This window comes from Arvicanthis niloticus, chromosome 10 (assembly GCF_011762505.2).
Source record: "Arvicanthis niloticus isolate mArvNil1 chromosome 10, mArvNil1.pat.X, whole genome shotgun sequence".
Lineage (NCBI taxonomy): Eukaryota > Metazoa > Chordata > Mammalia > Rodentia > Muridae > Arvicanthis > Arvicanthis niloticus.
Window position 1 is genome coordinate 61,945,731 of NC_047667.1, and position 27,097 is coordinate 61,972,827.

General features: G+C 41.6%; 1 protein-coding gene and 1 non-coding gene across 2 annotated transcripts in view; one reads left to right on the forward strand and one right to left on the reverse strand.

Moving 5' to 3' along the window:
* The window catches only part of Ush2a (usherin), a 681,657-nt gene that overhangs the window by 350,114 nt on the left and 304,446 nt on the right, over nucleotides 1-27,097 (forward strand). Inside the window, exons 33-35 of the mRNA XM_034512972.2 lie at nucleotides 9,039-9,198; nucleotides 11,053-11,224; nucleotides 16,099-16,246. Coding sequence (XP_034368863.1) covers nucleotides 9,039-9,198; nucleotides 11,053-11,224; nucleotides 16,099-16,246 — 480 coding nt within the window. The remainder of the gene's footprint in view (nucleotides 1-9,038; nucleotides 9,199-11,052; nucleotides 11,225-16,098; nucleotides 16,247-27,097) is intronic.
* On the reverse strand, nucleotides 5,557-5,688 carry LOC117716650 (small nucleolar RNA SNORA17). Its single transcript, XR_004607766.1, has one exon. It is a non-coding gene; the product is annotated as a small nucleolar RNA SNORA17 (small nucleolar RNA).

Here is a 27,097-nt window from a genome sequence, read left to right on the forward strand (position 1 = left end):
CTCTGACTCCAGGTTTACTCATTTCAAATGAATTTCTGTTTTGAAAAGTTGGAGCCTTCGGTTGATAGTATCTTTCCCTTGGAGAATCCTGTCTACTGTCTCAGTATAAAGGTGCGTTTTCCACCTTAATTGCGGTAATCTCTTTAACAATCACAGCTTCTTTCTCTGAACCATGATTACAGTGTTAGCCTGCCTTATATCCTATCGTCACCATACTGCAGTTCTGACCTGATGCTGCCTCTGTAGACCTGGGTAAGAACACAGAGGAGTAACCATGACAAATCCCGAATGCAATCCTCCCTGCAACGTTTCTCCCCTGGAGAAATTAGCCCATCACTTTTTAACTCAGCCCTTTTCAAGTTCTTAGGTAGTGGACAAAGTACAGCCAAATTCTGATAGAGCCCTGGTCTCCTCTGAAACTTAATAAGCCAGAAAAGAACCCCACTTCTCCCTTGGTTATTTGTTCTTCTGAACTCCCACCAAGACGACACATTCAACTTTATACACAGCATTCAAACACTTTTCTACTTCAAAGTCCCAAATTCTTCAACTCTCCTGTCATGAGCATGTCCCAAAAGGTTACTGAGACCTACATGGCTAGACTTATCCCAGTAATGACCAAGCCCGTTGGTACTATTTTCTGTACTAGTTAATGCTCATAGTTTCTATGTCAAAATAACTGACAAAACTCATTCAAGAAGTAATACTTATTGTCATCTACATTCCTTAATAATAGTGAAGGCAGGAAGGTATGATCACGAGGCAACTGGTTTCATTATGTTTACAGTAAAGCAGAGAATGGACACTGAGTGGATATGAGTGTAAATTCTCAAGACATGGTTCTAGCACCCAGTTCTAGTAAAACTCTAGCTCACCTTCTAAAGCCATATGGTCATCCAGGAACCCAGTGCTCAAACATGTGACTTATGGGACATTATACACTCAAACCACAACAGTGAGGAATTGCAAGTACTTAGAGCACATCACCTTACATCAGGTCATCCAAGGCCATGGGGGTGGGGGTGGGGAAGGCAGCAGTGATGAATATTCTGGGAACGAAGTAGTCTCAAAAAAGTGGAGTTAGTTGCGGAAGGAGGGATTGCATCAGTGTGATGGGTTAAAGCCACATGCTTGTGTCTGCATAGGGTAGGTTTTGGATTTAGAATCTTGGAGATGGTTCCAGAGCTGATGAAGTAATGAGTGGAGCCTATGCTGGACGATGGATAAATGAAGCCGAGGTGAAGGGCATTGCACTTGAGGAAGTTAAAGTGAAGCCAAATTCAGAGATGAGTCATTATTGAGGATGTTGAAGTTGCCAAGAGGGAGATTAAGATTGAAAAGAGAGCTGAGCCAATGCTGAAGTCATTGAGGAAAGGAGACATGTGACATCAGAGGTGGAGTAGGCCATGTGCTAACTAGGTTTCTCACATCAATTCTTCTAAGTAATAAATTAATATTAATATTCTTCAGCCATTTTCCATTTACACCATATGGGTATATCATGTAATATTAATATACATGTAACTACCCCTAGTTTAAGTTGCCTGCATGTTCTTGTTCCATAGTAAGCTACAGGTTCATCAGCCTCTGTATCCTGCTATTTTGTTTGTTTTGTGGTGGCGTTGTTTAAAGCATTAAGTACTTGGCAGTTGGGTTTGATGTACAGATACTCACAGCTTTGCCTCATTCGTCCTAAAGGCACGTCTTCTCTCCATTGGTTTGACAGTTGTGTTACAGTCTTGGAGACTTCTTATTAGTATACTTCTAAAAAAGAAGATGGCAGAATTGAACTCTTTCTCTGCTCTTGTCCATTTATCAGTCAACAAACAAACAACATTTTCATTATGCGTCACTTTAGTCATGAGAAAAATATAGTCAGCATGATAGAAAACATTTGTTTATACTCAAGAGGTCTCCATTCCCTTGTTAGGGATATAAAGTTAGGATCCATGGCAACTTAATTTGACTTGTTTTGATAATTATCAAGAGGAACTAAGTCAGGACAGAGGGAAGACAGAAATAGCAGTGAGCTCTGTCTGACTATCAAAGAGACTACTCAAAGGACTATCAGCCCAGAGGATAAGCAAAGATGATCCAACAACAAAGAAATAAATGGACTTTAATTAGAGGGGGCACACCTTCAAAGACCCCCAGGTGTGATGTAAGGGGAACAGAGCTGTGTCTGGGGAACGAATGAATGGGAATGGGAAGTGGGCGGTTGTTAAGTCAATAGCTGTCCCATGGGCCAGTATTAGATTTCATTTTAAGAGTATTAAGAGGTCAATTCAGAACTTCCTCCCCCTCCTCTGCCCCCCCCACTCTCTCATTCCCTTTTTATTCCCTTCCTAGCCCCTCTGTGAGAGTGGTCACTGTTGTTTTTAAAGAAGCCAAAGAGAATTCTTGGCTGAGGATCCAGCTTACAGATCCCACCCTCACCCCACACCACCCCTATACCACTGCACCCCCACCCCACCCCCACCCTGCCATATCCCTAACAGCACTCCCTCTCCACCACATAGTCTTCTTCCTGTTACTGACTGCTTGTTTCTTTTTGTTCTACATTCAACTCTTCCCTTTCAATTCTTTGGCATTTTCTAAAAAGAATGAAACAGTATGGGGCCAAGAGACCTTGGATCTCTCTAGTTCAGTTCCATTTTTCTCTCCTTCAGATCATTCCTAATGCACACAACAAACTTTTTCTCTTACTCATATGTTTAACTCCCTTCACTTACCCATTATCCTCTGTCTCTTGTTTCAATTCTCTATTTTCCTTGAGAAAAAAATCTGTGAAGGTCCACTGTCCTTAACTCTTGTCTCTTATACCTTCATGAGTGAAAGCCTTCTGACCATGCCTACACCTGCAATGTGCCCTTTCCAAAATTCCTGCAATGTCCATATCCAATGGCTAAGGGTCTCTGCTCAAGTGTCTGTCACCTCAATGAGATGGCAATTGACTCCTGCCTTTCAAACCAACTAGCTCTCCTGACTCTTCTTACTCTTTCAAGTTTGATATGACTTCCCATATTATTTATAGTTGTGTGTGTATGTGTGTGTGTGTGTGTGTGTGTGTGGTTTTCTTTTATTTTACTTTTTATCTTTGAGATAGGATTTCACTATATAGCCTAGGCTAGGTTTAAACTTACACCTATCTTTCTGCCTCAGCCCTCCAAGTACTGGGACTATGATATGAGCTACAACACCTGAACTATAAAGATTCTTTTTAAAAAATTTTTATTATGGGGTGTGTGTGTGTGTGTGTGTGTGTGTGAATTTCACATCATGCACCCCAATCCTATTCATCTACCCCTCCCTTCATACCTCCCTTCCATCCTTGCAACCTCCCCATCAAGAGAGAGAGAAAATAATCTCTTTGTGGAGCCTATAGTGTGCCACAGTGTGTCCCACAGTATACCCTTTGTCCACACTTATTTGCAAATGTTCATTGCAATGACTCATTGATCTGTTATGAGGCCTCTGGCTTCTGCTACTCTATCAACACTGAGTCGTTACTCCTCTGGAATACCTTGTTGCCCTGTGTAATGGAGAGGCTGTAATTTTGGATATATAGAAGCAGCCCCTTCCTGCACTACAGCAGTTCACTGATGGAGTAGATGGTGGGTGGGTCAATTCAAAGCCCTAGATCTGGGCCTGAGAGGTATCTGAGCCCGTCGTCACCCCCTGCCTGGCCCTCCTGTTCTCACACCAGCAACCCCCAAAGCCAGAGCCAGCTCTACCCTGATGACCGGTGAGGTACAGGGCTCGATCTTCTGAGTGTTACAACTGGTGAGGGATATGCTTTCTCCCATTCTTATGACCCCAAAGCCAGATTTCTCACTTGCCATTGATAGTGAGAGAGAAGGGAGGGGAGGAGGGCATATCTTCCATCTCTGTGCTGACTCCCAGCAGGCAGGAGGCAGGACCAGCTCTCCAGCACTCATCCCTTTGATGTTAGCTTACCTGCAAAACTCACATCCAGGGCCAGATCTGCTGTGCTGCCCAGGTAAGGTACAGGGCCCACTATCTTGAGTGTTGTAGCTGGTCAATGGGGAGGGCTAGCTCACCTATTCTCATGACCAAATTGGAGCCAATTCTCCTGCCAGCCTCACGTGTTGACAAAAAGGAGAAGGGGGGGCGGGGGAATGTCTTCCTTGCTCATGCCACCACACAGCAGACAAGAGGCAGGCCTGGCTTTTCCACACTCACACCCTTTGGGGCCGACTCACCCACAGTCCCCACATTCAGGGTCAGCTCTACTGTGCTGCCTAGGTGAAGAGCAGGGTCTGCTCTCCCCGAGTACTGCAGCAAGTGAGGGACAGGGCCAACTCTTCTGCTCTGATGACCTCAGGGCCAGCTTTCCTGCCTGCTTTAGGTGGCAAGGGGCCAGGGTAAGGGGTAGCTCTCCTTGCCTGTGTCACTGCACAGTAGACAAGTGCTGAGAGCAGCTCTCCCACACCCATGCCCTTGGATTAATTCACTTGTGTCCCCGTGACCAGAATCAGCTCGATTGTGCTGCCCGGCTGAGGTGCAGGGCCCACTGTCTCCTGTACTGCATCTGGTAAGGATCAGGGATAGCTTTTCTGCTCTCTTAACCCCAGAGTCAGGCCTCCCAGGTAGTGGTGAGGGGGTAGAGGAGAGAATGGTTTCTCTCTTTCCCTCACTCATGCCTCCCTTATCCACAGGGGAGACTACTGGTAGGGCCAGCTGTCCTCTCCTCATATCCTCCAGGCTGTCTCACATGCAATTCCCACTGTGTGCAGGGCATGCTCTCCAGTGTACTGAAGCTGACTAAAGGTGGGGTTGGATCTGCTGTTCTCATGCCTCAGGGTCAGCTCTCCCAGGATGCCTGTGTGAGAGGTGGGGCCCTTTCTGCACAGCCCTTGGACACCAACATGTCCCAAGAATCAGCCCAGACCAAGGACATCCACCTTGCTCTTAGTGGCAACAGGCCTCTGCTGCTATAGAGCTATGGACAGACCAGATGTGGCCCTGGGTAGAAGCACAGGCCAAGAGCCCACCATAGTCCCAGATAATCATGTCTCCATGTCATGCTGTTTCTCATTAACCCTGTAGTATTCTCTCTCTCTCTCTCTCTCTCTCTCTCTCTCTCTCTCTCTCTCTCTCCCCCCTACCCACATTCTTCCATTCTTCTGTTTCTTTTTCTCTTCCATTTCTCTACCGCTCACTTGCTTCTTTTAGTGGGACCCAGGGTCTCTGTAAGTCTGAAGTTGTCTCAAGAGTGTTCTCAGGAATGCTGTGTTCCGCTTATGCATCATGGCACCAGGCATGGCTCATCTTAGGCATGGTTTGCCACCTAGACCTCACACAACTATAGTGACACTCATCTCAGGCTAACTCCCTATCTGGGCTTCATGGCCCCAGTCTAGTGGTCTTCTTGGCTTGCTCCTCTCCAGCCTGCCCAAGTGGACCCATGCCACTTGCTCATGGTTGTCTATCTTGGGCTCAGTCCCTGGGTCCTGTGATCCCAAGCAGGATTCCCATTCTGGGAGCTCATCCAAGCCTACTCTCAGGCTTGCATTTTTTTTTTTTTTTTGGAAGAATGTTAGGTTACTAATCATTCAGATATTTATTGGTCAGAACACTGAGTGTAGACATAGCCTCTCTCCTCTCTGCCACCTATTGATACACGAGTGGCACAATAGCTATACCTGCAAAGCCTCTAGGAGCAGCTCAGTATGAACATTCTTAAGTTCCAAATGTAGTGTACATTAAAGTCATGTTTGTCCTAAAATAAAATGCCTTAGTCATCCACAGACAAAAGAGTACTTATGATACAGAATAGTTGGGGTGAACTGTATCACTGACTGGAGCATTTGAAAAGAATAGGCTCTTCTGTTTCACTCCTGCCCTAAGACCTGTGGTGGCTGGATAATAATGGGCTTGTAAGCTCATAGATTTGAATGCCCAGTCTCTAGAGAGTGGCACTACTTAAAAGGATTAGGAGGTGTGGCCTTGTTGGAGGAACTGTGACACTTGGGGTAGGCTTTGGGCTTTCAAAAGCCTAAGCCACACCCAGTGGCTCTCTCTCTTTTTGCTGCCCATGGATCCAGATGTGGATCTCACAGCTGCTTCTTCAACACTATGTCTGCCTGCATGTGGACACACTTCCTGCCATGAAGACAATGGACTAAACCTCTGAAACTGTAAGAAAGCCCCCAATTAAATGCTTTTTTAAAAATGAGTTGCCATGGTCATGGTGTCTCTTCCAAGCAACAGAGAATGGACTAAAACTAGAATCATGCTCACTCTATACCAACCATGACCCTCCTGAGCGTCGTCACTTCCTTACCCTGATCTGTGGTCCCAACAGTCATAGAAATGGATGCTTCCCAACCCAAAGAGGAAGACAACTTGTAGAATCCAAGTGTAGAAAACAGCCCCTTTGCTGCTCTTACTACAGGACTTCCCATCTGTGGCAGATATCCTGTGTGCATTTGTGTTAGGTCATCAGGCTTGGGTTGACAGTATGCAGGAGAAAGAACATTTTACAGGTTGGGGAGTGCAGTCATAACATAATCACTGAGGTGACAGTTAAGGTAACTAAGTCCCAGGCGTAAAGAACACGTACTAGATGGTTGTCGGATGAAGTTATTTCTTCACCCAATGCAAAACTCCATAGCCTCATCACTCAGAATGTGACAGAAAAGGAAATTCCAATGATTACTGAGCAAAGGATATGGCAGTATCAAGTCTCAATTGCTTAACCAAGATGTTCTGATAGGACTAAGATATATTAAACAGTCACTCAGACCACATGGATTGTGGACTGTGAGTCTTAGTCTAAGCTCTGTGCCATCCTGATTTCACACCTGAAACGAAACCCCTCTCTCTTCCTTCCCAGAAAATATAAGGAATTCAGACCCATGGGAAAGAAGAGAGAGAGAGAAAAATCACTAAGTTCTTGAAAATCAGGGACAGAAAGGAAAGAGTTCAGGAGACTTATAGTAGACCGTGTCGTTGCACAGCACAATATGATGGGGCAGAGGAGCCCTGTGGGTAGAAGCTGCTCCTTGAATTGCCTTTTCTCACATCGGATGTATAGTGTGCTCTTATTCTTGCTGTGGCAAAACACCTAAAAGCAACAATTTACAGATGGTCACAAAGTGACAGGTCAGCCAGCGGCTCCTGCTACAAGAACAAAATAAAATAGAATTAAGTAAAATTAAGTAAGATAACAATTGAGGATAATACCTGTAGTCAACATCTGGGCTCCATGAGCTCATAGAAGCAAGCGCGTACACACACACACACACACACACACACACACACACACACACACACACACACACATCAGGGTAAGCTATCCCTAAGGATATGACTTCTAGGAACCTACTTCTCTGTTGATTTTACCCACGATGGTGATGTTTTGGTGGGTTTTTGTTTTTGTTTTTGGTAAGTTGTGCTGGCTAGACATCCTATATGATAAACAATGTTGCAAAAGTGTAAGCCAAACAAACTCTTTCCTCCTCAAGTTACCTTTGGTCACAGTGTTTCATCATAGCCATAGTATCCCTGAGGAGGACATAAGTTTTACACACTGTTTGTCCAAATGAAGGTACTCCAGGTTTCTTACTCACACACTTTTGATGAAGTTGCTTTCATCACCTCTCAGAGTAATAGTGTTCTGTGTTGGTTGATCACCTTCAGTGTGTCCTTGCTTATTCCTCTGACCACACTGAATGAGGGTGCCTTATGTCAGCATGGCACCATTAGATACAATATAGAAACTAGAAAGAGGCAAGGTTTGGTCCGAAGCCCTCTGAGAGTCATCTTGGTGACCTCTTTTTATTCTGAAACAACATTTGCTACAAAATTACTGGATTGTCTTTCTTCTGGTGACCTACATGCTTAACCAATTGATTGTATTTTGCATGAAAATCAGCACTCCTTTCCTAGTTTACTTTTGCTATCAGTATAATGCAAAAATCTATTTGCCTGAATTAGGTTGCATTTCATTAATCTTTTAAACATGAAATTGTAATGGTTCAAGGTTAATGAGATTTAAGAATATGTGTTACTTAAATCATGACATATTTCAATGATGTTTCTCAAAATTACTATTTTTAATATTGTGAAAGTACAAATTATATCTAAAGCTTGGTAAACTTGGGCCAAACTTTAGTCGAGAGTATTGAGTATTTTTATATGTGAAGAATTCAGGGCACTTAAGGATGGAGTTGGGGAATTATAGATTTGTGTATTCTTATTAAAGATGTGGTAGTCACAAGGAAAGTAAATAGGTATGAAATGCCAAAGAAACTCAAGGGAGGGAGAGATTATTCTGGTTAGGGTGCTGCCCTACTTTTCAAGGTTGCCTTTCATACCTAGCTCAACTGTATCTTCATCTTGGTCATAGTTCTGTATTTGTTAATTCAGTTATGTATACCCAAAGCCTCTAACATGTCAGACATTATATTAGATGCTAAAAAAGCAACATGACTGTGAAGCCATGAGTGTTGTTGTCCTGGAGATATGAATAAAGTTCTATGGGGTCAGACAAGCAGAGGATAGCTTCTGCCTATGTCAGAGTCACATTGGAGAATGTCAGGGACATCCGACACGTGATGCACATACCTGTGCACTCAACTCAAATGATCTGAAGGTCATAGATAGACCATGGCCAGATAGACAGGAAAAAGGGATTTTAAAGTCATTGTTATAGGCTGTATATTTGCATTTCAAAAGCAACTCCTGTTGTCTTAGAAATAATTTAAATATCCTATTTATTTTTAACAGAGACTTTTAACTAAGACTAAACCCTGAAAATGATTTACCTGATCATAGAAATTCAAGAAAACAAATTGCTAAGATGAAAAAGTCAGATGGGCTTGTGACTAACACAGGTCTCTTTCAATGCAGCCATGCCTTTTACAAGAGAAACCTGTTTTATTTTTGCTGACTTTCATAATTGTTGACTCTTATTTTAACAATTCCTAGAGATCAGAATGTAGAAGGTGAGTGAGCTCTTCTGAGAAAATATATTACAAAAATTAAATTCTTGATTCATTCCCTTCCTCCAGATTTAAGAGTATTCACGGCCCACGAGATAACAGTTGGTGCATGCACACATGCGGGCTGTACAAACAGCTCCCAAGTCATCCTGCACACAGCACAGCTGCCACCAGAGCAAGTGGATGCCCCGAGTTTGGCTGTCCTGGATTCTAGAACTATACATGTAAGGTAAGTAGAGCTCTTGTGTTTTGCACATGCCAATTCACATAAGAATCCCAGTGAGTTCATTCAGCAGGGCTGTGACATCAGACTAATTGTATTATGATTAAATGCACAGAAATGATTAGACCAGTGGTTCTAGGAACCTTTGATTATCACTCGTCAACATAATCTTCCTTTTGTCTCTAGGCAATCAGAGCAAGCTAAATGTGTATGCAACTTCTGTGCAGTTGTCAGTAAAAGAAAAATGACCACCTACTTATCCACTGTCAAGGTCTTTATAGGCAGGGGGTAGTTTGTAATAAATTATAATGATTAGAATGATACATATATCATATGTATGTGCATATATAACTTATTTTTTTAAGATTTATTTTAGTGTGTATGTGTGTGTGTGTGTGTGTGTGCGCGCGTGCACGTATCATATATGACTGGTGCCTAAGAAGGCCATGAGAGTGCATCAGATCCTCTGGAACTAGAGTTACCAAGGGTTGTAAGCCTCCACATGAGTCCCAGGAAGTAAACCTGGACCCTCTACAAGAACAACCAGCTTCCGTCCCTTGTACTTCAAGTCTGACAGGAATTTGGCTTTTAAACATGTATAAATGTTTCTTTGACGTTTGTGACTTTTGTTCACTACTCATTTTATGAGGTCTAAGGTGCAGAGTTAAAATTTAATAGATTTCTCTTAATGTCAATCCATGGTTTGTTTTGTTTGTTTGTTTGTTTTATTGTTTACTCCCAGTTTTCTCATCTGTGAGCAAAATGTTGAGACTGAATAAATTATGGCATTCATTCAAACTAAAGAGCTTACTGTTCAGTTTGTTGTTGTTCTGAGCCCAAGTTCTTGTATTAGCCCTCAGTTGCCTTCAGACAAGCCATGTTATTTGTTTCCAAAGATTCTCCATTTCTCTGAGTATCTCTAGGCTCTGCTGTCTTCTGTCTGCTCTGCAACTGGCCCTTCTCGTCCCCAAGACACTGTAACCCTCCTCTGAAGTGCCCGTCCTTCTTGATTCCACCCGTCCAAATCCTCCATCTGGATGTAAAACCTCACAGCACCAAGAATCCCTGCCCATTCCCTCAGCTCTCCTGCATTTCTGTCTGGGACTACCTGCTCACTCTGTGCTAGACTGCTACGTTTGTCAGGACTGCTATGTGCTGCTCTTTCTCTCACACTCCTCAGGAGTGCTCAGATGCTCTGTGTTTACCAATTTTTGTCTGATATCCCAACCGCAAGATAAAAAAGCATACACATTTGTATATTGTTAACTATTTTAAATAACAATGGGCTACAAAGATGGCTCACTAAGAGCACCTACTGTACAGTCATGAAGACCCGAGTTCAAATCCCCAGAACACATGTAAAAACTGGTTGTGGTCACGCATACCTGCAACCCTAGCACTGGTGGACAATGCAGGAGGGTTCAATTGCTTGCTATTCAGCCAGTCTAGCTTCAAGGTTTATGAGAGACCTTATATACAGGAGTAAAGAACAGGGTGATGGACCAGGAACCCTGATGTCTTCCTCTGGCCTCGACATGTGTGATTCCTTGCAAATGCACAAGCACAGACAATAAACAGACAGACATACAGGTACACACACACAGACACACACACACACACAAAGTAAGTAAATAACTAGAAGACAAAATCTATGTCACATTCCCTTTAAAATTCTATGAATAAGCATTTTATAGCCATATGTAGTTTTAGAGACAATTACATTTGAGGAAAAAATAAAAAACATGTAGGTTTTTTACACAGGGTTTATTAGTATCTGTGTGACCATAAACAGACCCTATATGTCTCTGTTTAGACATAAATCAATGATGCTGATGTGCCGTGGCTTTTGTTCCTTTCAAGGTGGAAACAACCAAGGCAACTCAATGGAGTTCTGGAGCGCTACATACTATATACTCTGAATCCTGCACATAACTCCACAGTGTGGAATGTTGTCTATAACAGCACAGAAAACCTCCGGGCTCATGTGCTCCGCCGCCTTTCCCCTGGGTGTCTATACCTCATCAAGCTGGGAGTAAGTCAACTTAGCTTCTCTCCTTTCTCTTCATCCCCTCTTCCCTCCTTCCCAGAGCAAACAAACTAACAAAATACCAAAAAGCCTTAACCATAGTATTTATACTGAAAATTCCCCTCACTGCCTAAAGGTAATGGTTGATTAGCTGCATATTTAGGTTGTGTCATTTGAAAGGATAAAATAACCATCTGAGCTAGGAGATTTTCCTCGAAATATGGTGAGATGCTCAGAACTAATTTTTTATTATTTGTAGGACATTATAATTGTTGAGAGTTTTCCCCAAAATGCTTAGATTAATAAGGTGGTTTCCTGTGGTGCTTGTATTCATTTGAAAAACTCCTCACAGTATGAATTTAGATCTTGTATTTTTAAATGAAGATTCAAATGACCCCAAGATAGTCTTGATTGTTATTTTACTGTGATTTATATTAAACTTCTCCTCAGAAGAACAGTCACTTGATGAAACGCCAGAATCAACCATTAGAGCTTTCCTTGGGAAGAAGGTGGCATTTTTAATGCTAAATGGCACTTCTGTATATGAAGGTCTTTTAAAAGACCTTGATATTACTGTGGAATTTGTACTCACATTCCCTTTTGCTTTTTGATGAAATATAATCTTTTTTTAAGTTTAATAGCACATCTGAAAATAACTGAATATAAACATGAGGTTGTCCCTATTTGTTTTAAACACCCTCTTCATTTTATGGCAATACCTATCTATATGAGGGTATTTGCTTTGATAAATGCCATAGAAAATATTCTGCTCTTGATTATGAATAAATTTACATTTATGTAGACACTGTGTACGCATTCATTTTACTTAACATGCTCGCGAACGCTCAAAATATTATACCATGAGAAAATAAACTGCATCCCACTGTTGTTAACTGTCTGCCTTGACAGCACAGAACAAGGGCAGGCAGACAATGTGAGACCCTGTTCCAAATGGCCCCATGTGCCTTGCTGCCCAGCACAGCATGTGGATTTGGGAAGTGACAGTTCAGGTTACTTTAGTCATGTCACCGAGAAGCTAAGAAGTGTACGAACTTGACTGTCAAAAGCTAATGGTGAAGCCCATACTGTTTTCAAAACAGCCGTACACAAGAAAACCCTGGTCAGTCTCAGTTGCTTGGAAGCAACCAAGATTAAGCAGACATTGTTGAAATTTGGCATTTTATCAGGAGGTAAGTGGCGTTAAAATGTTCCGTTCCTAAGGCGATTTCTGGGATATACTGTGCAGTCAATCAAAATCCACTTCAATATCCTAGACTTTTTAATTTTGTTATAACTTGAAAATTAAGGACCAGTGACTTAGTGGTCTGTTCCCTTGAGTTCAGATTTCCCTACTGCATAACCCAAGGCAAGTATACAGAGACACATCAACTTTCTTGGTTTTTTTTTTTTTTTTCAGGACAAAAATTAGGGCGTTAAATTTAATGATTTTTAGTATCTTTTTGAGAGCCTTAAAATTCTGTGATGCTAAAAAAGGTAACCCCAAATAATTATGATATGTGTTGGGTCTTGAGTGAAGTTGATGTCAGAGGTCATCATGAGATGGATGTCCTTGTGCCTTAAAGGTTGTTACAGAGACAAACTTGCTCATTTGCTTTTTAGTTTCACTGCATTTGTCGGGACAGAAAATACCCTAGTGCATTTTTCAGGGAGTATTCAACTCAAAGTTTTTCCATTTGTTTGTTTTAACTTAACTCAGTTAAGCAGTAAATTAAATGAAGCACGACGTTTTAAGTTCATCCCGGTTAATTGACGGATTATTGTATATTTCACAGTCTCAATATAATAACTAGCTCTCAAGGTCATTAGATAAGTGGTGGAGAGCAGGTGTTCAACAAAGCATAGTGCCCTTTATGGATTGTTTGAGTGTGTTGACTAAGTGCTTGGAAACAAAACACGCAGACACCAAAGCCCTCCAGTGGCCTTTGAAACAGAGGAAGACCCACTGGGGATTTGAACCCTCGGGATGCACATCAAGCACACAGGACACAGAGCTGCTCTGTGTCACTCCACTTAATGCTTTCATTAGATTGGGTTATAAACCCCCCCGTGCAGAAAACCTGCATGTTCCCTAATCCTCTGTGCAGAGGGCTGACAGTACCTGCTGGAGAGAAGGCACTGCAGAGACAGCTCATGTGGGAACGGATGAACGACTACCAACTGCAGTCACTCTGTAAAGAGTCTGAGACTGTAAACACTACTCCATGATTTCTCTTAGAATGTTGGTATTGGAGATGTGAGTTTCCACAGCCTGTACTCTTTGTATGCAGTGACGTGTATGTTGAAGTTTGATAGGTCTTAATGGTTTCTAATAAATACAGTAAGTTAACAATTATGGAAAGATGGTATTAATTCAGGCAGAGGCTACTATTTGAAAATACTGTCATGTGGTGAATGTTAACTAAAAGGAATCATGAGGTTGATTGTGTGTGTGTGTGTGTGTGTGTGTGTGTGTGTGTGTGTGCATGTGTGTGTGGGAGTGTGATATGTCCATGATTGTGTTTGTATATTAAAGTAGGAGCAGGCACGCATATGTGCATGCATGTGGAGCCCAGTGATCAATAGCATCTGTCTTCTCTCTCTCTTGACTTCATGTTCTGAAATAAAATCTTTCCTCAGGGCTCATCTATTGTCTAGACTGTACAGCAAGCTCCAGGATCCTCCTCAAAGCACTAGGGTTATATACTTACACCACACAGCCATCTTTCTACATGGTGCTGGGGATCTGAACTCAGGACCTCATGCTTGCATAGTGGACACTTAACCAGATTGTTCGCTCTCTCTCTCTCTAAGCCTTGGGCTTCACTTCTCAGGGAAAAGACCAGATAAAGTATTTATGAGGGGTTTTAGGTTATATTGTTTTTTGTTTTTTCTTCATCCTTCATGCTTTAAAATATCCCGCATTCCCTTGGGCCCTGCTTATCTGAAAACAAAATGCTAGGGGAAAAAAGTAAGAATGTTATCTTTAGTAGTTCCTACTAGTTATTATTTCAAAAATTGTCGCTGTAATTAGATTACATACACACTTTATTGTACCAAACAAAGGCTGTTTAGATCAGAAGTTACAGAGCTATTGGGGATGGCAACACAACACTGTGAATTTTGTTTTCATGTGTCTATGATTGACTAAAAGCTGTAGGAAATAGGTCGAAGCAGCTTACGACTTCGCAGGCTTTCACAGTCCTCTCTGTTTTATAAAGACATCTTCAATCAATTCATTTATTTATTTATTTTCCTAAGCCAGAATTTCAATCAGCATTAGACCAATCAGATGCAAGTTTAAGAAGAGTCCTCTAAATGCAGGAACTGAGATCAAGTTACAGATACTTCTCTTGTTTCAACAACTGCTTATGCCCTGTTTCACCGGCCAGAGAGAGCGTCACATTCACTCCCAGGTGAATGCTTCTTCGTCAAGCAACCACTTTGCAGATTTCAGATGACAGTCTGGGGAACAGTCTTCCCAAAGAGGACATTGTTTTTACTTTAGAAAGCATCATAAAATTCTCAAAAGAAAACCAATTTTAGTTTATGCTCCATTTAAATAAATGCACTAGTGTATGTGGCATAGCACAGTATTTCTCTGGAGAGTGGTAACAGGGAAGAGTCCTGGAGTATGAACACAAATGAGAAAGAAAATGATAGCAATCAGAATTAAATCTCACTTTGTGATCAAGTTAACAAGCAGATGCTGCCACGTGCTTTGATCTAAGGGATGAAGATCTGAAACTACATATTCCCTCTCTTTGAGAAGCCGGGTGGCCTTCGGACATGTTTGCTTCAACAGCTCAGATACTCATGGCCCACTTCCTGGACAATTCCTGAGACTTGTAGCACGTAGGCTACATGCTTGTGTTCTCAGTTCCTTTTTCAAACGTTCTGGCAGCTGGTTCTTGGGTCAGAGGTGGCTTCTTACAGCAAGGTTTGGCCACATGGCTAGCTGATTCCACCTCGTTGGTAAACACTCCATCTTCAAGAGGACTAGCGTTCTTCTTCTGCATGTATCTGTGTGTCCAGCATCAGAATATCAAGGGAAACCCACAGAGTTTGGTTAAGCCTCTACTGTAATGCAACTGTGTCCATGGATGATGATCAAATTTGTATGGAATGTGCTTAAGCTCATGAGAGGTCATTCTGAAGACACGGGTTACCGCTGCCTTTCCCCCTGCCCCTCTGTGTGTATGTGTGACGGGGTGTATGCATTCACGTGGAGGTCAGAGGTCAGCCATGGACATCATCCCTCATATGCTGTCCACCTTGCTTATTTATTGGTCTCCATCCAACCCCCTTTTTGTGTGTGCACGCATGTGTCTTGTATGTGTGTGTATGTGGTAGGGTCATGCGTGCTTTCCACTTTATTTTGTAGATAGGTTCTTTGACTGAATGCAGAGCTTACTTTTTTCTCACACTGGCTGGTGAGCCCCAGTGGTCCATCTGCTCTGAATGCTGGGGATACAGGAGAAGTTTGCCCTGCTTATCTGGGATCCAGACTCAGGTCCCGATGCTTGCAGCACAGCTGCTTAACTCACTAAAGCCATGTGCCACAGGGCCACCTGGTTAGTTTTGAAAGGGTTCTCACACTTGTCTAGAGCTGTTCACCAGGTCAATGTGTAGCTTGCGTCTCTAGGCTGTAACTTAGGCTGGTTCTTCCTGCACCCGGGGTCATTGTGAGCTTATTGGAAGATGAACTCTCAGGACTTAAAAAGCAATCTAATTAAATGTTGTCCTTCACCATGGAAACAAACGTAGTCGGAGGCAGCGAAGGGAATGTTATTTTAGCAGAATCCGGGCTCCCTCATGAGTTGTCACAGTTCATCTAAACTTTGAGAGTCGGGACTGAAGTGTGTTTCTCTGTTTCGGCTTAGGTGTGTACCGGTGGGGGCTGCACAACAAGTGAACCCAGCCAGGCCCTGATGGCCGAGACGGTTCCAGAAGGTGTGCCAGCCCCTAGAGCCCATTCCTACTCACCAGACTCTTTTAACATCTCCTGGACAGAGCCTGGGTATCCGAACGGTGAGTGAACTCTTTTAGCCTGAAGTTAAAAACATGATTAGCAAAAGTAAATTAATATTCTAAATGGCAGCTTATATGTGGTACTTAATTTTTAATGATCATTTTAGCACATAAAATACCTGAGATACTATCCTGTAGTGAGGGAGCTTTTTAGGCTGACACACAGTTTTGGTGGCTCAAAAGTGCTCCCTCTTGATGGCTCTTGTGTACTGCACGCCATTGTTTAGTGAGAGCTAGGAGAGAGGACAGGGACAAATGGAGACTCTGGGAGAATGTAGCTTTGAGAGTGACACTGTCTTCAGTGACTTTTGCTTTTCAGTGGCCAGGAGTTCTTCCTTGGAGAAGTAAAGAGGTGGGGAGTCCATGTACACAGTGCATTGCAAATGCTTCTGAGTTAATAAGTTTATTTCAAAAGAGGCCACTCAGAACTCATATTCCTTAGAATGCTGGTTATAAATATTTCAACATGGAGATTTAAACAATGCATGCATTAAACATGCATATACTTATACTTAACTTAAGGTGCACCCTGTTCGCATGCGATGTATGTCATTGTGCTATTTAGAGAATTAAGAGCTATCCAGTTAAGCACCATGAAAACAAAGCCTCATTATAAAGACATTTATTAGGCTTTCTCAGACACTGATCTATTTATCCAGTTATTGGAGATATCGTTAAGATTTGTCAAACGTAGAATTTCTGCTTAACTCTGGCAGAAGAGACAGGTTATCAAACCATGTCCCTCTTTGTGACAAATATCAAAACATATTAATATTGTAGAAACTATTTTTAAATAACTCATTGTGGAAAAGAGAAGTGGCTTCTGCGAGCATACCTAGAAAGAATAGAGCAAAACAAAAAATACCTTGTAATTTTACCAGATTGCCTCATGTTTACTATGAATTATACTATTTCCTCTTAATTAAACTTTTAGCCAGTGCAGTAGCTATATTTGAGATAATGGAGAGAGTTATTGTAACTAGACTGAGTGATTCTCTCTGTCACAGAAGCTACTCTTGTATGGTCTCAACTTTCTTAATAAAAATAAATGATGTCTATAGAATACTATATTATGCAGCTAAAATCCTTGTCCCACTTTGGACTCCACAAAGAAATCTGTCTAGTCCGAAGATGTCAGTGAGATGTTACTGATTAGTTCTGATTGGATAGCTGCTAACCAGCTACCTGGTTTGCAGAAAACACCGTCGTCTTCCCAGTCTGGTAGTTGTCACTCAGTCTTCTCCTGTCCTGCGCTCCTGGCTTGCCTGCCCTTTTCTTGTTTTTGAGGGTCTTCCCTTTATATTCTGTGCATGTGCAAAAGCTTTGCTAAATATCCCCAATGAGCAAGAAACAAGGAATATTCTGATAACATGTTTATGATAGACTGATGTGTTTAATCACAGTAGGGCTTTCTATACTTTCATGGTGGGGCACCGATTATAGGAGTTGTAGAGATTTCTGAGGGGTGAAGACCATGACTGCTCTTCTAGAGGGCCTTAGAGGTTAGCCACACTGTCCTTCCTTGAGTTTAAGAATCCCCACTACTCTTGACCACATGATAGATCTTTCAATGCCTTCCTCATGGCACCTTCATCATTTGACCTGGACTTAATGTTATTTAATTATCTGTCCAGCACTCCCGCAGTTGACCAAATACATGAGTCATTCATTTATTTCCAGGAGAACGCCTGAATAGAAGGTACGCCTCTTGTTAGGGTCCAAACTTGGTTTATGCAATTGTAACTTGTGAAAACTGCCCTCGTAGGCCCCAGTAGGCTCCATATTGAGGTAGCAAAGAAACAGTTTCAAATGATGCCGAGCGCTGTTTCTCAAACTCGCCTACTAGAACCTTGTCAGTAAGACTGATTTAAAAATTTGATTCTCAGGCTCCACCCCAGGGTTTTTGACAAATGTCAGTGAGGATGATGGGAAATATTAATAAACTTACCTGTCTGAGATTCCTCCTTGGGGCACTGCAATAGTTACTTGTGTCCTTGCTGAGACACAAACCTCAGAAAAGCAGCTTGCAGGTAAAAGACTTCATTTTGGATCACAGTTCCAGGAACCAGTTCTTCACAGTCATGGCAATGGGAGCTTGAGGTGGCTGGAGGTGAATGGCCACACTCAGCTCCATTTCTCTTTTGATCTAGTCTGGGACTCCAGCCCGTGGAAAAATGACACCCACAATTAGGGTGATTTGTCCCATGTCAATCAACCCACTCTTGATCATCTCTCTCCTGGGCATGCCCAGAGGCTACACTGATCTACATAAGTCATCGTAGCCTGGAGGTTCCACATACAGGCAACTCCAGGTCCCATCACGCTGACAATAGAAATGGACCCTCCCAGGTCCCCGACTGCCATCTTCATTGGTTTCTGTCCCAACTGAAACTCAGCACATTCACGTTGGCTTTTCATCCAGTCCCCTTTCTCTTATCCTGCTTTATTTTTTATGTCACACTCCTAATGACATCACTAACTTCTATTAGCCGCAAACCTTGGCTTTTACCCATGCTCACTCTTGACTTCACTGTATCTCCTAATTTCTCTTGCAGAGAAGTCAAAATGAACTTGAGGCCTCTAGTCATATACACAGTTAAGAGCAGAGTATAGCTCACCAGATCTGTTTTATTCAATCCAGAGCTGGCCCACTAAATAACATCACCCACATTCTTGGTGGATCTTCCCACATTAATTAACCCAATTAAGAAAATCCCCACAGGCATGCTCACAGGCCAGTACCATCTACACAATTCCTCAATGAGTTTATTTTCATAATAGACTGATCAAGATTGACAATTAAGGCTAACCAAAACACACACATCAAAATAGTTGTATCCCTATAAGAATTTAACAGTCTGGGGCTGTGCTTGTTTCTGAAGACTTACACAGAGTACCATGAAGTTGAGAGCTCTAGCAGGATACTGAAGCAGAAGCTATGGAGGCAAGTTCATTTGGGTCGTGTTTGTCTAACCTCCTTATACAACCCAAGACTACCTACCTAGGGAATGGTGTCGCTCACAATGGGCCATTCCTTTACATATCATTTAACAGTCAAAAGAAGCACCCACAAGACATGTCCATGGGCCACTCCAATCAGGGCAACCCCTCAGTTAAGACCCTCTTCTCTGGTGACTCCAGACTATGTCAAGTTATGATTAAAACTAACTATAATAGTACTTTAATTCCAAAATTTAGCCCATGAAATTTACAATATCCCCATGTACAGATGTAGAAAATTGGATTAATAAGAATTAAACAAATTAATTAGTCAAAGTGGAGACAGCTAATTAAGAAGGAATGTGGTATGAAAAAAAATCTGTGAATGGCAGAAACTCATGATTTTTCCCTAAGTTTACCTCTAGCTTTTGCAGTCCTGTCCCCAGCATAAGGTTCCATCCAGTCGTATAAAAATAACAGCGAAAGTTCTACTCCCTCATTCTTAATCTCCTATGGGCAAAATCCAAATGCTTACATGTCTGTTGTGATTTTTTTTCTGGGATTAAAGAAATAACTGTGTATTTTCTTAAAGTTTCATTTAGAAATAACTATTTCCACAACCAAGTATAATTCTATTTTTCTTTCTGTTAGTGCCCAGTTATAACAGGTGCAATGGATTCCAGAATTCAGTGAGCCACTTAGGGAAACTGCTTGACAGTTTGGAACAAATCTTGGCTAACTTTTATGAAACACCTCCCATCAATTTGTCAGGTAGAATTTCCCAAGCACAGCCTTTTTTAGATTCTGTCGGTGCCATTTTTAGACGAGCATAACAGTAATAAGGCATCTTCCACAGCATGGGAGCGTCTCTCTCTCTCTCTCTTCCTTTTTAATTGAAGGATCAAGTATTCACATAGGGAGGTATCTGCCACACTCAATAAGTATCTAAGCCTTGGGGGCAGCATGCAGTTGATATTCTTATTGCCAAGCCTCACTGACAAAAAAACAAACAAATAGGTTCAGAGCATCGATATTCTCTGCATGCATTACTTTTATGGCACATGGACACATTGTTGTTTAATTTCTATGGTAAACATAATTCTTCAGTGTAAATAGAGATACCTTATATTAAATTTACATTGTGTTGTATTGAATTTCCTTGCTTACATATGACAACCCATTGAGCACCTTAGGAAATACAACTTGACATGGCATGATGAAGAGGCAGGAAGACCTATACCCCAGTGGGTATGCTTTACTGGCAATTATGATTCAGCTTGCCTGCTAAATTAAACACCTTAAAAATTCTATCATCATGGAGACAGATGACAAACTCTAAAGTGCCTTACGTTAGCCAGCCAATGAAAATTAAGTATTCATTTTGCAAGTTTTCATTGAAGAACAGTATGTGGAGCAGGATTAAATAACTGAGTTTGTGTTCTCTCCCCCTTCCCTCCCTCCCTCATTTTCCCTTGCTGCCTCCCTCTCTCTTTCCCTGCCTCCCTCTCTCCCTATTCTTCTCTATATCTTTCTCTGTATGAGTGCTCTCTCCCTCCCTACCTCCTTCTCTCCACATTCCTTTCTACCTCTTTCTCTGTCTCTGTCTCTCTCTCTTTCTCTTTCTTGTGTGTGTGCACTCACACACACAATAATACAGTTTTGTGTGACCATCGTACTGATTAGTACCCTGAAAGATTAGATAAGGAAAGGCATAGAGAATCTAATAAAGGTGACAGTGCTGTGCTTTTTTTCTTTGATCTTTAAGTGTCCACACCCTTCTCTGCTCTCCTCCATCTCTTCAAGGCAGAGGGGGAAATGTATATACAGAATCTGTGACCTAGGATGCTGTGTGTCCTATCGGGTCCCTATGTGTGGGGACCTTTTAGCTGTATGATACTCACTGTGATACTAACATATATCTCAGATGAGGTATTTTCTCTGTGAAGTGGGGTAAGCCTCACTGGCATGTCCACACACTTGCCCTCTACTATGACATCATCTTACCCATGTGACAAAAGAAGGAAATAAGGGGACCAGAGTCTCAGGTCACTGCCCTGGCACGTCCCCGCTGGGCTCTGAACTCTAGGGCTGTGTCCCTCCACACGATGTCAAACTCTATCCAATACCCTTTCTTATAATGCCAGATTGTCATCCTTCAAGTTCCAAAACCTGGTATGATTCTTCCCCCTTATAGATGGAAGTATACGTGTTGTTCCCTCGCCCATGGTTAGGTTTGTCTGCTGGAAGTCTTGGCCGTTACTGGGAAGGGATGGCTCACAACCACTTTTCTCCCTCCTTTGGCCTCCACTCTCATCTCTGTAAATGATCTCTTAGCTGAAATAACTTCAGCTGTTCCCTGGCTGGGTTGCCTGCTGTTGAAAGTTTGATTCTTAAATCTCATTTTGTTGACCTTTATAGTATTTGTGGGATGGAACAGTGGCAGTTGCAGAAATACAGGTCTGCAGCTTTCTCTCATTCTAGGGACAGTAACCAAAGAATAAAAGTTTACAAACTCCACTCTATAAACTTGGTTTTGGTACGTCTTCATCTTAAAAGCAGTGAAGGGCCCTCACTGGTCCTCACTGGTCCATTCTGGAGGCAGACCCTTGCATTGTCCTGTGACGTTTGCATTTGAAGCAACTTGCTGACATCCCAGGGAAAGCTTTTTGCTTCTTATTATGGAGCTTTTGTTAGTTATAGGCTATTACTGGCCCATGGCACTTTCCCTCTTGATGAAATAGTTTCCGGTGTGAAGTGTACCTGAGATCATTTTCTCAGAAGAGCGCCATTTCTTCACCCATCCTGCCTCCTCACCTGTCACCACTGAAGTGTCCTTCTAGTCCACAGGGTGTTCCTTCAACAGACTATACACACTCACCAGACCTCACATGTCTTCTTGGTTGTTTTGTCAAGGTGGGGAAGGCAGGATTATTGTGTTATGCCTCTGTTCCCTGGATGCAGACTGATGCCTGCCACACAGGAGACATTCCATCCACAGCTACTGACCAGCAAGAGCACTGCCCAAAACAATACAAAATCCTGCAGAGTTTTAAACATAACAATTAATTCAGTATTCCAATTTTTTTTGTTCTTTCTGAGCTTGATTGAGGAAGGGGGGATCAAGATGCACATACAAGACCTCTTTGACATGAACACCACCAGAAAAGAAGGGAGAGCTGGAATTATAAACACACAGCTTTCTGAGATGTTAACAGACTTCTCTTAATTTGAGTTAAGATTATATAACCCAAAAGTAGTTAAAACTGTCTTTCTCATAGGAAAAATCACAAGTCCTCCTGAAATGTGTTGTTACCATTTTCCGGTTTTAGTTCCAACTGGTTACTCCATATTCAGAGAAAAAATAGCTTTAACATTTGTTGTCAGTATATTTTTTCTGCCTCCCTTTCCTTCACCGGGTCTTATATGTGGTTGTATGTGGTTTTGGATTATTTTTCATGTCCCTTGATCTTGCCCAAGTCAGTACAAGTTCAGAAAGGTGTCAGTGATTCTCCTGGACATTTAATGCTCCAACCTCTCTTCGAATGATTATTTAAGGCTACCCTTTGACAACAGCAGTTAGAAGACAGAATGAATAGACGTAAGATGTCATTGTGCTCTCTTGCTCCTTTGCAGTGGGACCTTACCACAGACTCTGGGAACATCTTCCCAAGTCACAGGTTGATGTAGCCTGTCTTTGATGGAACATACAAATGAATCCAATCCAGCCCTATTGGAGCCTCTACTGTAAGGAGATTCAGCCATGTTGAGATCCTCACCTATGGCCACGGCTCCCAATGCTTAACTGGACCATTAGTTTGTTGTCCAAGTTTTTTGCTACACTTACCATTTATACGTAAGTCCTGATTGGCTCATTATTCACTCATACCTGCATTTAATTCTCTTCATAGTTATATAAGAATGAATCCTATTTCTTATTCTCCCTGTCCTTCAAAATAACAAAACAAAACAAAAAAAAAATACTACCTTATAGACAATGGACCTTCAAAAAAAATGTTAATATTTTCAGTGGGCCATTTTGATCACATTTAGGATCAAAACATGTTCAGCTGTAGGACATTACTACAAACTTCGAGATTAACCAGAAGCAGTGCCAACAGCAGGATAAGCTTGCCTCCTCCGTGCCTGCGTGCATGCTCAGCAGGTGCATGTCCCTCACTTGTCTTTCTAGAAGTATTGATAGCAGTTCTGATATCTGAGAGTAGTCAGTATTAAAGGACATAGTCCATACACACCTCATGGAGCCTGAATCTGCCTCAGAAGAGGCCACTGCTCTATGTATTGCTTTAAGTAGTTTTTACTTAATCGAATCTGTTCTTCGGCAATCATACATGTGTAGAATGCGTTTTGGTTACTCTCACATCCAACCTATCTTACCCCCTAAAATTCCCACTTCAAAAATCCCTTTCTAAGATCCATGTCTCTTTGTTTGCTCTGTGGCTCACCAAGTTTCACCAATGCTGCTGTGGCTGTGACCAAGGGTTTGGAAATACCCAGTGAATCCTGGTGGGCTCTCTGGGTGTCTATTTTAGGTTTTGTTTGTTAGTTTGTTGGTTGGTTGGTTGGTTGGTTCTTTTTTAACTACTTGCTGTTTTAAGAACTAGCCTTCATATTTCCCCAAAACCACTCGTGCATAGCCAACATTCTAGTTAATGAAGGAAGGAAAATATATCTTTAGCTAGAGTTTGGAATGTCTACTGCATCATAGGGTTACTTCACTCTCAGTTTGAAAACCTGAGATCAATGAAATTTAAATTGCCCTGTTAATAGATTATTTTTAATTTATTGCTTCATATAACTATGCCTTTAAATTTCAGTTTACAATGGCACTGACTTTATTAATGTTATTTCTATCAAAAAGCCTGCTACAGAAAATAGTTATAAAATTTGCCTATATAACTCGATACAGACTAGAATGTTCTGGTGAGAAACCTTGTTTATGCTTCTGTAAGCAACCTTCGTGAAGCTTAGTTAGTCATTAAGAAAGCAGACACAAAAGTAGAACAATTAAGTGAATTGGAAGGTGGACATAAAGGGAGGAACAGGATCAAAATTTATTATAAAGGTATGTGAAAAGTCATTATGAAAACATTTGTATATATTATTAATACATGATAATAAAAATATTTAAAAATTGAGAACATCTCCCCCAAAAGAATGTCCTTTCCAAGTTATATCTCTTATGGTCTATTAATTTACCAGGAACCTGTATTTAAAACTATAATTCAGAGTATGACAGTGCATGGTCTAGCATAGCCTGGATCGGAGGAAATCCCTAAGCTTGCCTCAGTTTCTGGGAGTAGGAGACAGATTTTTAAATGAAGCAGTCTCTAAATCATGACAGCATCCCACTTGACCTGATTTTTGAAGCCTGGTGCTTTGTTGGTAAGATTTGGACCACAAAGGAGAATACACAGACACACAAATATCATGAGCACGACCCTCTCTAAAACTACCTTACTTAGCAGACATTGCCTTGTTTCTGTTACTTGGGGCAGGCATGATGGATCACTGATTGCATAAGGCATGGCCAGATAGCCATTTGTAAGCTCTCCCTCCCTGGCTGTAGTATATAGAATAACTCATGACACATGAGGACACCTAAGTGGCCATTATCCTGAGGTATTCTAAGATGATGTTAAAATAGCCCAGGTGACCATGGAAATGGGGTGAGGAGAAATTTGAAATGGATTTAGTTGGTAGAGAAAACGGGGAGATGTCAGAAGGTATTTAAATGACTTATAGAGAAACCTAACTTACCCAGAGTGCACCATGCTACAAACATCTTTTAGCCTCTCCTGCATGTGCTGTCAGGTATGGTTTGCCTCCAGAACACAGAGTAACGTGTGTGTGTGTGTGTGTGTGTGTGTGTGTGTGTGTGTGTGTGTGTGTGTGTGCATGATCATTTTTACACTGACGTTAGACTGAAACCCACCCACTCAATGTCACACCTGCATACTAAGATTTCTGCATAGTCGAATTAACTGTCAAAATACTCAGTTTTTATCCCAGCTCACCTGCCTCATTCCCATCTTTGTGAAGGCCCTGCTCTCAACAAATGTCATAACTACATGCTTTCTTGGCATAGATTTCTGGGGGTTGACTTGCTGGAATCAGGTAGACAGAGAGAGAGAGAGAGAGAGAGAGAAAGAGAGAGAGAGAGAGAGAGAGAGAGAGAGAGAGAGAGAGAGAGAGAGACAGAGAGAGACAGAGAGAGAGAGAGAGAGAGAGAGAGAGAGAGAGAGAGAGAGAGAGAGAGACCAACCATAGAGTAGCTGTCACTGAAGTGGATGGAGAACTCAAAAGATAAGCCAAAAAACTGATGAGATGGGACTGGAAAATTAAGCTTAGTACAAAAGCTTAGGAAGCTTCTCAGTGGTCCCTCAGGTATCACTAAAGAGCAAATTCCTCATTGACCACAACCATAGCTTAACTCTTATATACCCTTTGTGTGAAAATGGGTGAGTGCTTAGAATTTACTCCTAAAATCTTCTTTGAAAATCTTAAGAGTTTAAAGTTCATGCCTAAGAAATTTCACTTATATCTACAATTTACTTTTTGATAATATGTCTTACTTCCCAGCAAGTCAGATAAGCGAGCTACTGTGCACAGCTTCCTAGGGCAAGAGAAACTGTCTCTGTTCTGCAGTTGTTTAAGAAAAGAAGAGTGTTGGTCTGAGATTTTTCTACGTCTGTGAAAAACAGGCAGAGTCTTAGTTTCTCTTTAAGAGTATGTGTAACACACATGAGGTTACAGTTGTGAATGCACCATAATTCTTGATGTTGTTCTTATTGCTGTAATTCTGTCCAGCTCATTTTCCCATGACTTCCCATGTATTAGAGGGTTGTTTGCTGTTCCTGTTTCACTTGACAGAGGAATCCATGTGTGCCCTCATTTGTTCAGTAGCATCATAGTCATCAGTGTTCCACTGAGAGTCACTCTAGACACAAAGGAAAATGGATACCAATAGAGGCAGGCTTATGCAGCCCAGTGGTGCATGGTGGGAAAATAAGGACTTCCTCCTAAATATAGAAACCGAGAAGACTCCAGTGCAACTGTAAAGAGTTATGTTCAAGAAGGAAAAATGGGCCATAGCAAAAACTGTCTTAAAATAAAAACTTATTTAAAAATCTTAGATTCTAAAAGGATGAATTGATCAAAAGATAGTTTTAATGAAAGAGAAAATATAAGAGATTTTAAAACCAGAAGCTGTCTGATAGAAGGAATCGTTCATTTGTTGACTCGTTGATCTGTTTTGATGCTGAGGATTTGACACAAGACATTATGCAACACACACACACACACACACACACACACACAATTAAAAGAAAAATAAGGAGGCTGTGTCATCAATATGTCAGGCCAAAGGTCAATGAGAATACTTACAAAATGATTAGGAGACAAAGTGCTGTGAACCGGTGGAGAGGTGAATAATTCCCTCCTGGGACAGATAGGTAACAGAAGCCCTGGTGTTGTAGCACCATGAGGGTTATTCCCAATGGATGAAGGTTGAGTCATGGTACAGATATTTACCAAAGTGGCTATCAACCTCAAATTTAGAATTCTGGAAACCAGCCCTTAGTGACTTCCTCACTGTTCTTGACTTTTCTAGACTTGTTCTTTAAAGTCTGTTCTTTGAGCCTTTCTTTTAAGAACATTTTCCTAGCTGTCTTCTTAGGTGTGAATCTAGCTCTTCTTTCAAAGGTTGTACATTATTACTCTGCATTACATGCTGGTTGCTTTATTATGGTGCATGTGAATATATTTACCCTGTCAGTGTTATGTGCCTACTACATTTGAGACATGGTACTTAACTATGGAAAGAAGCAGGTGAGGAAGAGTCATGGTTTCCTAAGGGATCCCACAATCTGCTGGAGAAACAAGGCAGTTGAA